Below are 12,277 nucleotides of genomic sequence, written 5' to 3'. Positions count from 1 at the left end.
ATTAATATATCTCAAAATAAAATACTATTAAGCGTTAATATTATTTGAATGAAAAAAAAAAAAATGTAGCAATAACATTTTAAAATATGGCTAGTAATAAAAAAACTGAATCATAATTTTCTTTTTCCCTATGAACAAATAAAAAATCTGTCTAACCAAGGAAGACCAATGAAGTCAGACTAATGTTCTCGTACTGCCATTTTTGCACATTCAATTAATAAACATTTATTTTCTAGAAACATAGTGCATATTTATGAAGACAATGAATTCAGCAAGTGATGGTTACCCAAAATAGAGATTCTCAGCCCGTAACATTGTTAATCAAATTGAATTTTTGTTATTAGACAAACAGTGTATGAACTGCGATAACTATACGATTGATTCACCAAAAATTTTCACTAAAATGAAATTGCATCTATGGTCAACCTTGGGTTACAATTTGAATTTGTTATAAGGTACAAGTTGTTTTTTTATTAATTTTTACAGACGATTTCAAACTCATAAATCAACTTAATAGGATCGTCCTTAGACTCAAGCTTTGAGACATCCAGTTTGAGTGATATTACCTACTTAATAAAAGAGTATAGGTACCATATGGCTCACTAAGAATCCACCACTCCCTTTAGAATGTTTCCAAATTTTTTTTTTTTTTCAACTACTTACTCAATACACTTTGAAAGAAAACATCTATAATAAGAAATGGTTTTTTAAAAAGTATCTTAAATAAAAGTTGAGCGTTTACTCAAAAAATTTTTTACTGCACTCTTATTGAAGCCTAAAAGTATGTTCGTGCACAATGGCCGTATTTTATTTTTTTTTACATGTTGAATTGAGCAAAATAGTACTTTACTGTATGAAATCATCTGCGTTTGTGAATGTTGATATGCGTGGACCAAAACTTACCTTAAAACAGTTCCTGGAAGATGGTATTATTATTATGCAAATAGTCATATTGCACAATATTTTTGAGTTGTCATATTGATTGATGTTTGCATTATAGTGAATCAATCAAAGATGTTCAGTATTTTATTGAACGGTTTTGAAAATAAGTAATAGTTTGAGCTGCCGGCTACAATCTTGCAATACTAGTTAAGTTTTTAAGTTATACAGTGAGAAATCAACGTAAATTTTATTTTCGATACTCTTATTTTGCTTACTTATTATTTTTTCTCACCAATAAATGTTATCCATTTATCAAGAAAATAAAATACAGAATCAAATCCTTTCTTAGAATTTCTAGAAGCTTGATTCTGCATCTTTTGGCCATTGATTTTGTAGAAAGAACACATAAATTTTAGCCCTTTAACAGTTCTTCATCAGCTGGAAAGTAGAAAGCTTAACTTCTCTTGTGTAAAGTAATCTTTTACACAATTTTAAGAACCATAATTAGCCATTTATTAAAGCACGTAACTTTAACGTAAAATTACTTATTTATTTCGTTTTAATGTATTCAACAAATTTTCCTGGGTGCATCCTGTTCTATTTATTTATTTACCTTTCTTTCACCCGTTGTTAAGGATAAAAACACAAAATGGTATTTAAATGAATTTCAAAAAGAAACAACAGATTATATTCAAAAAAAATAATCATTTACAAGTTATAAATTCTATTTATAAAAATATATGCGTATAAAATTAGTTCATTAATAACAGATACCCTTATTTAATTCATTTTAAATAATGCACATGATTCTGAATACTTATGTCTCAATTTCAAATGTCTTTTTACATGCCCTGGCTTTTTACTGGTATAAGCACAAAGTGGACAGCACACATTAGGTTCTGAGCCGCAGAAATTATCATATTTTTCATGAGCCCTCAGCGAGAATTTATTGCAATACAGTTTGCTACACAGTTCACACTGGAAAGGACCTGAACAAAAACAAAATAAACACTCAAAAATTCATTCAATACTAAAATCTAACAATTCAAAAAGGTTACAAATTACACGGAATAACAAAAAAAGAAAATTTAGCAATCATTAGAAACCGAATGGAAAAAATAAAACTATTAATTTATTAAATCGCGGTTTAATAAAGTGAATGCCTGAAATTAATTGATCACACTCATGCTAATAATGTTAAAAAAATATTAAGATTATGAAATTTGATATTTTGGGACCGTTAAAAATAGTTAAAAAATATTTCTTGAAACAGTACGTACGATTCAGTGGGAAGTAAATTAAAATTTTACTATTGTAGTGCGGAACGATGTAGATATATCATGCACATTAAAGGGTTTTGTAAATATTGAATAGAGAAATGCAAACGATATAAACTATTCTAACATGCAATACTTATATACACACTTACATAAATATGACAGTAAAAAATGAAGCTTCAAGGGGAAAGTAATAAAATAAAGGCAAATCAAACAACAAACCACTATATTTCTTTTATTAGCGTACACACCCTTTATTTCCTGATACATGGTTTCCATTCTAGTAATTGTTTTTTCCATAATATTTATCATTCAATGTTTTTTTATTAATTGTAACGATGGTCAAACTTGAATTTGATATATTTTTGCACAAAAACGGTATATAGAAGTACCCATGAAACTCAGTTTCTTTTCCTTTGCCACTAACTGCATTAGAGTAATTTAAAGATTTTTTTATGTTAATTTTATTCCACTTTTATTTTATTATCACAGCAGCTCAGTTCAGTCGCCCCGGTTCCCTTGTCTTGATAACGTAAAAAAACCCGGACTGTAAAGGTGGCTCACGCTTTTCTGATCGGAATAAGAACACTGACAGCTTACCAAAGCAGTCTGAAGTAAATTTGGGCTATGGAGGGCTGGAACCTAAAAACCAGGACATTTTCAGGTCCTCACACGGTCTTGAGCAGACTTCAATGGAATCAAGCTGTCCGACAAGTTGACTCTCTTTATAAAAGCATTAGTTTTCTTCTGTCTTATAATTACACTATTATCTGGAGCAAATGTCTTCAACAGCCAAGGTTCCGGCTATGTTTTGGCTTTAGGTGAGGTGTGGAGTAAAGAAAAAATTTAGAAGAATCTCCTAGGCCACTGTGGCACTCAAGATCAGGAAGGCAAGTTAGCTCTGAACGCCTTAGCCATCTACAAGGTTTTCGTCTACACCAGAAGAACCATTTGGAGTTCGCCATTGCTTGATGCCTAACCCATATTATATAGAACCAGGCCTTCGAAAGTAATAGGCATCAAAAGAAGGATCACCTGACTTTTTCAATATTCTTGAGATAGTTTTCTTTAGCTTTCTTTCTTAAGATTTGAAATTGGAAAAGTTCATTGGAGAAAAAGGCCATTTTCCATTAAGGCTCTTTACGTTATAAGTAGGTATCGAAGTCACAATACTATTTGCGAACTGAAAGGCACACGGACATGCTGAGATTTAAGGCAACGAAATGACAAGGGCACCATACTATGGCCTCTAGTCAGAATTCTTAAGACAAGAAATTTAAAGAATGGAGTAGTAATGAATTTTATCAAGGAAGGGCTCAACGCTAAAGGGTTTATGAAGGAAATTTAACAAGAAAAAAGAACTTTCTTCTCTACCTGAGTAAAATTAGATATTAGATAGGTATGGTATTAGATAATATTATAGTTCTGAGATCCAAAATTTGTAATGAGAAAGTTGGGAAAACGGTATATCAATACTCATTTGGTCCAAAAGATCGCAAAGGTAAGAGACTACATGTGTGCGAAAAAATAAACAAAAAAGAAAATTTCCAATTTTTAAAAACATCCTCAAAACTTAAAATAAAAAAATAAGTGCTGATGAAACAAGGAAAACAAAAATCGCATTATTGAACACAATATCTACGTTAAAATAATGGACTGTACTAAGTTTTGATCAAAGGTCGGGCGACATGCGTACAAACAAACAAAACACTAGCAATAAATCATACAGTACCTTCCATGGATGTACCATTTTTTAGGCAATTTAATTTCTAAATGAGATTTCTCCATTTCTGCTTTTCCCCAAGCTGCTCAAAAAACAACTTTATAAAGACATCAAACTTTATTTAAAGAAATACGACTGTTTTTTCGGAGAGTCACACCACATCATTCAATCAAAGAAATCTACTACAGGTGAAATGCAAACGATATTTTTTTTAAATAGGAATTACCGTTTACTATAGTTGAACTTTAACGAATGTGATACTAATGAAAGTAAGTTTGCTATCTTTATCCCAATCCTGTTTTTACAGTTCGAATAACTTGTAAGCTTGAAAATACCGGCATTAATTTTTAAATACACTTATTAAGGTCTCTTACTTTCTTCATTTACAAAGAATTTTTTTCAATTTGCAACAAAGATTCCAGAGAAATATTAAACATTGTTAACAAGTTTATATTAAAGTTAATCAAGAATTCTTTATTAAATAAGCTTAGAAATATGTCTTTCTAAAATTAATTAATTATGAAATAGATAAATAAAAAGAATTTAACAAAATTTAATAATAAAATTCTTAATCTAATAATTTATTAGTGTTTAATCATATTTAAATTTTGATTGGTTATATGATTTAAATATATGTACATATATAACTGTATACATAACAAATATTTTAAGATAAATCGTAACAAAAATTAAATAATAACATTTTATACACAAAGTTTAACTCAATAAATCATTTTCTTCCTTAATGACTAGCACAGTCTTTAGTGGTTCAGCGCACTGAGCATGTCTACTCATGTGAGTTCTTAAATTTTGCCTCTGTTTTGCTCTGTAGGGACAATGGGGGCATTGAAATTGTGGTTCTTTGCCGCACTCATATCTGCAATGATTGTAAAGGCTAGAATAGTGTCTATACACTCTGTGACACTCAGGGCACTCGTATTTCCTTTCACCTGAAGAAGAAAAATGTATTAGTTTATTAAATCATAACAAAATTGATTAAACTTAATTAATACAAAAAATATTTGTATCACCTGTTTGAACTGGCTTTTCAATACATCAATTGCATTCCTGAATTCAACAAATTTACAACACGCATTTTGTATATTATTGATACTAATTTAGGTTTTGCAGGGGGTCATGCAGGTTTCAGAGCAGTAGATTAGAACAAGAGAAGTTTCAATTTAGTACAAAATACTTCACTTCAATCTGCACTATTTAAACTACAAAAAAAACATCTACTTACCAAAGTTTTTCTTTGATACGTAACAAAGAGACTTGCTTCTATCTGAGCGAAATTTTAAAAATTAATGGTGTATAATGTAGCAGCAATATGAAGACTAATATCTTTGAAATTTAAAAAACTGGGCCATAACTTGTCAGGCTTTAAATTAGAGGTTGAAGTATGTATGTTCGGCTTATAGCCCGAGAAAGGTGTTCATTAAAAAAACGTTTTATTTGCGCTCAATATTTTGAGTATCGTTTGCACTTGGAACATACACAATCCTTCAATGCCAAGAAACAGCTCTTAATGAAGGGCACCTATGGTACCCGAAAAGTAGTGCACAAATAAAAAGTTTATATAACAAAAAACTTTTTCAAGCTATTGCCGAACAAGCCTCTTTTCAAAAAAACTACCTTTTCAAGTGTTAATATAATTTGATGATAAAAAAAAAAATATATCATCCAATCCGTAAGGATGTTGTTCCAATACAAATCTAAAAATGAATATTATCCTTCTTATTTAACAATTTCATTCTGCTGTATATGATTAGGAAAGTAGCAAATGCCCTTTTGGCAATTTATAGAAACAAAATATAAATTAAAATTACTTAAACGCTAGCTGAAAAATGGACAATTTATTGAAAGGAGAGCACGTAATATAACCTTGATAATTTTGAACAATCTAATCACTAGATAAGTTGTCGCATCTCCATTTATTGTAAAAAAGATTAATAAAATAGAAACATTCAATATTTTATGGTAAAAAAATATTTAACTTTTACATATAATATAATCTCTATTAAGGAGTTACTTTAGAAATATTGTGTGCCCGATACATCATATGAGTTTTAACGGCATTTCTAGAAACTGACATAAAATTACAATCTGGACACATAAAGAACTTCTTTTTTCTACACTCTTTCATTCTATGGTTGTTTAACACTTCGACGTCATAAAATATTTCTTCACAGAAACTACATTCAAATTTAACATCACCTGTTAAAGAAAAGAACATTAATTAATTAATTAATTGGAACAATTACGTCTTACTTTACTAGAAATATAAATAACTATTCTCTATGCATTCATTTAGACAAATACATAAATATTTAAATAAACTTTTTTTTCTTTTTTTGTAATTACATAAAAAATAATGCATTTTCTCCAACTCGAAGATCTTGGTTCGTGTTTAGCTGAAAGATTAGGAGTCTCTACTGATCACTGTGAGGAGATGGTAAGTTTAGTCAATAACGAAAAACATATATCCAGCAGCTAAACATACTGTAAGATTATGGATTAAGGTGCTGAACACGCCTTACATCAGTGCATACACAACTGAGAAGTATCTGTAAACGAAAATTCTAAACCTAACCGTACAAACATGTTTCTTTAAGATAAACCTATAAGATAGCAAAGTTATTTAAGGAATATGTATAATTATAAACAAAAAATACTATTTTAACAAGAACGATATGTTTATTTTTAAGAATGAGTAATGAAGAATAATTTGGCCGTTAAAAAATAAATCATAAAAAATTAAAAAAGCTTATCTAGTGATGTTTTCGCAGCATTATCTTCTTGAGAATTTTTTTATTCCTAAAGTAGCAGAATTTTTGTTCCAAAAATCACAAGTAAATCACTCATGAAATGCGCATTCATCACCGAAATTGGTTAACCATTTTAATAACGCAGACAAACATTCAAAAAGTAAAGAGGAAATCGACCGTGTTTCATGTTCCTTTTGATTCTAATCTATAATTATTTCTTTTTTAATCTAATGAATTACTGCGGGAAAAAAAACTTAAGTACTACTGCCTATTCTACCCTATAAACCGATATGAGTGTTCTATAACTTGAAATTAAGAGCCAACTAATAATGTCATTTTTTAATTCGGCGCCTCAAAACAATCTCGGAACAGCTGTTATTTAATCTACATTTGTTTTTTTGTTTTTAACTGTGTAATTTACCATACAAATTCTTGCTTATTGGTTTCATGGCCTAAAGAATTTATGCAGAAATACATAACATGAATTGTATTTATAAAAAATTGCAATTAAAAATATTAAAAAAAAAGAGGCTCCTGGCACCAATGAAATCAGATGTTAAATATTTTAAACAAATACAATAATTCAATTCAAATGTGAATAAGTTTTACATAACAACTTATTGATTACATAAAATTTACAGAGAAAACTATGTCTTTTGGAAAAATAAAGTTAGTGTTAAATACCCATAACAAACTCTCAATAGTCAACAGTAAACATTTATAAATTGCCTTTCAAAATTCTTTCATTACTTTTAAAATATTTTTCACATATTCCAATAGAAAATCAGTTCAAAAGTCATAGTTTACCCTAAACCACAATATTTTTAAAAAATATATATGTATGTATATATTATAGAGAACAAGTTTTCTTATTTTTTTTTTTAAATTAACAAAATATCATCAATGAAAGTTTCATTGTGTTTATAAATCACATGAGATTTAAGCGACTTCTTCAGTTTTGCTTTATATGGACAATGAGGACACTGGAACTGTGGTTCTTTTCCGCATTCGTATTTCTTGTGATTATACAAACTTGGTTTGTGGCTATACGATTTAGAGCACACATCACAAACGAATCTTTTAAAACCTAAAAACGAAATAAAATTAAAAAAGTTATTAATTTCTTTTAATTAATTTATTTTCTTTATTACTATAAATAATCTAGCCACAATTTTAAATAATAATAATATTCAAGAATAAAAAAAAATATCTTAAAGAATAAATTTTGAAAATCTATAGAGTGGCACAATATTTACATTAAAAGCCTAGAGAACTTTGAAAATATTTGTATGTATCTCGTTTTATCTAAAACTTTTTAACGCTAAAAGTCATTTTAACAAAATATTCCTAATTGATACATCACTAGTTAAGGTTCAATAATTTAGTATTACTTAACGATAACAATTATAATTTAAAAATACATTTCAACTTTTTTTGGGGGGTGCTAGACACATGCAAGAGAGTCTTTCTATACATTCGTTCGACAATTTTGATGCAGATTTTTAGCTTTCTCCTTTCTTTAATAATCAAAACGAACTCGAAAATTTTTAATAGGGGAAGAAAAAAATATATATAACTGTAAAGCTCATTATATCTTTTTATAAATCTTTAAAAAGGTTACAATGCTTAATGCCTATATGATTTCGAAGATGTCTAAGATATTTTCCTTTGTACGGGCAATGAGGACATTGGAATTGTGGTTCTTTCCCGCATTCATATTTCTTGTGGTTGTACAGACTTTGTTTGTGACTGTAAGATTTACAGCATAAATCACACTTGAATCTTCGGGAATCTAAAAATGAAATATATAATAAACATGGTTAAAAGTGATATTTGTCAAGAATATAATTTTGTTTTTCTTTTTGCGTAACAATCATTATTACATAAGAAATAATAATAATAATAAAAAACTAATCAGTAAGAATAAATATGGGACGAGTATATGTAAGTTAACGAATAAAAATAAAATATGTAAGTGCAAAATATTCTATAAAGCTTAATAACTAATTTAATCAATATACTTATTTTCTCCCCTTTCGAACTTTTTAGAAAATATGAATTAAATTTAACTTTTTTGTTTAGAAAAATTTACATTTTTTTTTTTTTAACCTAAAGAGATGTGATAATGTTTAAGAGCTACATGGTTTTTAAGATGCCTTCGATGTTTGCCACGATAAGGGCAATGAGGACAACTGAACATTGGTTCAATTCCACATTCGTAGGTTTGATGTCGTTTAAGTGTAACTTTATGCATGTACGACCGCCCACATCGTGCACAAGAATGCGATCCTTCTTGTCCTGTAAAAAATAAAAGTCTCAAATTGTAAAACAAAAAGGTTATATTTAAATCTTTACATAGTTTGAAAAAATAAAAAAAGCTAATGTAATACTCACCGAAATTTTGAGAAAAAAAAATTGCTGACATCTAGGATATGTATTTCTAAAACATGATTTTTATTAAACGATTTGACAGTTCGTAAACGTTTATTTTATAACACTAATGGATTCTAACGAAAACTTCTGAAAAAAAACTCTAAAAGAATAAGTAACCAATTTGAAAATACAAATGTATTGTACATTAAAAATTTGTTTATTGATATTTAAACAAATATTGAAAGAAAAAGAAAACAACAATTGAAATTTATATAGAAGAATTTTAAGAACATAAGTAGCTTAATTAAGTTCAAAGATATCATCTACCGTAAATATTCAAAAAAAATATGAAACTTCATCGAACTACCAAAAATTATCTAAACTTCTTATTATTTTATTTAATTAATACTCCTTGAATTTATCCAAACATGATAAACACATTTGAAAGAATAGAGACAAACAGTATTTAACACGTTACAAACCACTATTTAACGTTAAAGATACTCTGAGCTTTACAAGAAAACTCAAAGTTAGATTTTTAACTCACTTACAAAATAAATAATCTTTAAGAAAAATAAATAGAAAGATGGATTTATTCATAAAATTTACATACGTATACATATTAACAAAAATAAATAAGTAATAATGTCCTTATAACAATGTTTCAATAAAACAGTTCCGAGATTTTAAAGCTTTTGTGGCCAATTAAATTCATTATGTTTTATGACTATATGCGTCTTAAGATGTCCTTTCTGTCTAGTCCTATAATGACAATAGGGGCATTGTTCTTGCGGCTGTTTGTCACCACATTCCAATCTCATATGCCTGTACAAATTCGATCTATGTTTGTAAGATTTTGGGCAATTTGGACAACGATGCTGGAATTCTCCTAATTCGCCAAGCCCTGTGCAATACACATAATAATTTTGATCATTATAGTGTCATAATAACAGAAGGAATACAGCAAAAAAAAATAAAACTTATTTAATTAATAAAACATATTGGATCTATAATTACCTGTTTCAGAATTACCTTTTTTCAAATAGAGATCGCCTAAAACAGAAATACGCCATTATTAGGTATACATATTGTTTTGTTTTTGGAATTAAGAATATTAGAAATATTCTCAAATGAACATGAAATTACCTTAGAAAATATGAATGAAATCAGTAATTCAAAAAAATTAAGACTTCGGTTTGCAATGAATCATTTTAACCAAAATATCCAAATAATTACTTTTCAACAACTTTCAATGCTGAAAGCAATTTGAAGAGAAAAAAAGGTTTTACACATTTTCTTACAATTCCACATTATAAGTGACCAATTTTCTTTGGAAATTCCGCATATTCGTAATTTCCCTTCCCAACCTCTTCATGACATTTATTTTTCACTTAAGACGTTAGATTCACTGATTATAATACTTTTTGTATAATTAAGAATGTTTAACAAAAATTAAGAAAAATAAGGAATCATGATTTTACACATTTTAATTTCTTTCGCGTGGTATAGCTTACAAAAGAGTGCAAATAACTTGGTAAGACCCAGAGAAGTCCAATAGCTCCTTATTTATAAACTTATAAAATCAATATATTTTTTATGATGACACATTTTTGAACAGTTCAAGTTATGATTCTATCAATTCACAGGTTTAAAACTTGCATTTCTGTATCTTATCATCTGAATAGTACGCTCTACAGTTGAGTATAAAATAAATACAGTGCATTGATACTTTGACAAGGATTCTGGATCTGATAAAAGGGTTATCTAGAAATTGAATCCTAATCAATTGCCAATCAGTTACCGATTTTTAATTATTTATATAATAAGCATATTATATCTCCATTAAATATTTTAAGTATAAATTTAATCGGTAGCTAAACTTAGAATACAAGGCCACAGATTTAGTTTAAGGGGCTTTATTTACAATAATATATATTTAACTTTAAAGTAAAAAATTTCACTTTTTTAAAGTCCACAAATTTTACACTAAGAATGTAATGAAATAAATTAAATAAAAATATGTGACTAAATAACTAGAAATATTATCTTCTTTTACGGTTCCCATTTCTATTTCTTACTGAATATCTTAGCAAAAAGAAAACATTCTAGTTATAAATATTTACAAAGATAATAAGAAACTATTTTTAAAATTTAGCATTTGACATTGGGAAATTTAATTATAACAGTTTCTCTAAAGAAAAATTTAATACTCAGGTTTCCGACGATCGGTTGAGAATTTTGGATAAATTTAATACACATTAGTGAGATCAAGAAGTGTAAGTGCATGTCAGTAAATTATATATAATAAATTCATTTTAAAAAAAAATCAGATGATAAGGGTTAAGGCATAGATGCCCAAACTTTTGACGAGGTCTAATCAAAGAATTCTTGAACATTACTTGGCCAAATTTGATAGAGAGTCATGTGTCAAACAGGCGAAAGTAAAAAAAAAGATTTTGTAAGATTACATCTGCGAATACCTTCGGTAAAATTTTGGATGCTGATGAGCAATTGAATTCATGTCTCAATAATAATTGAAAACACATAAAAAAATTTTGAATTTTGCTACATAATACTCTAAAGAGGCAGTTCCAAAACAAAGAATGTTTTCTTACTCTCACCCTCTCTCTCGCTCTCTCTTTTGACCGTATCCTGCACATTTGACCATTTTGATCGATTACCCCGATACTCTTAGATGATATTTATCATTGAGAACCCCTTCATGGAGAGCAAAAAAAATCCTTGAAAATTTGGGTATAGTAAGAGATATAAATAAATATCTTAAAATTCTTAACTTCAAAATAATGCATAATCTTTTGTACATTGCACTTATATCATCTATTTTACTTTCTAGAATATACAAATTAAAAAAAGAAAAAACAACCGGAATAATAATATACAAATACATTTACAAACTATTAAGGCAATATGAGTTTGCAGCTCTCAACAATTAAGCTCCAAAATGGTTTCGTATATTCCACCATACTTGTTATTAAATAAAAAAAATAAAAAGAAACAAATATTTTTCACATATACTTGGGACCATGTAGTGTAACCTCGTGAAATTTTAATGATTCCTTTCGTTTAGTTTTGAAACTGCAATAACTGCAATGGAATTTTGGCTCCTTATTGCATTCTAGGCGAAGATGTCGTGTCAAATTATTCTTGGATTTGTACGACCTTGGACAAGTAGGACAGGGAAATGTGTCACCTGTGACAAGATAATACTTTTTATTAGTAAAAGTTATAAAGCA

The 12,277-nt window shown here is 28.2% G+C and overlaps 1 protein-coding gene across 3 annotated transcripts in view; it reads right to left on the bottom strand.

The window, feature by feature from the left end:
- Positions 1 to 1,547: 1,547 nt before the first annotated feature.
- The window catches only part of LOC141450987 (longitudinals lacking protein, isoforms A/B/D/L-like), a 65,464-nt gene continuing 54,734 nt past the window's right edge, over positions 1,548 to 12,277 (bottom strand). Inside the window, exons 3-6 of one of the 3 annotated variants that reach the window (XM_074121959.1) lie at positions 10,041 to 10,076; positions 9,045 to 9,927; positions 8,760 to 8,948; positions 6,560 to 8,442 (exon numbers count right to left, since the gene is read on the bottom strand). In XM_074121959.1, coding sequence (XP_073978060.1) covers positions 8,249 to 8,442; positions 8,760 to 8,948; positions 9,045 to 9,075 — 414 coding nt within the window. In that variant the 5' untranslated portion in view covers positions 9,076 to 9,927; positions 10,041 to 10,076 and the 3' untranslated portion in view covers positions 6,560 to 8,248. Of the gene's footprint in view, positions 1,872 to 3,891; positions 9,928 to 10,040; positions 10,077 to 12,277 lie in introns of those variants that run through there. The other 2 variants (XM_074121972.1, XM_074121980.1) reach the window with 2 other exon arrangements.

The sequence above is a fragment of the Rhodnius prolixus genome, unplaced genomic scaffold (genome assembly GCF_049639745.1).
Source record: "Rhodnius prolixus isolate KJV_2025 unplaced genomic scaffold, Rpr scaffold_1, whole genome shotgun sequence".
In the NCBI taxonomy this organism is placed as follows: domain Eukaryota; kingdom Metazoa; phylum Arthropoda; class Insecta; order Hemiptera; family Reduviidae; genus Rhodnius; species Rhodnius prolixus.
This window is presented reverse-complemented; position numbering and strand designations above follow the sequence as displayed.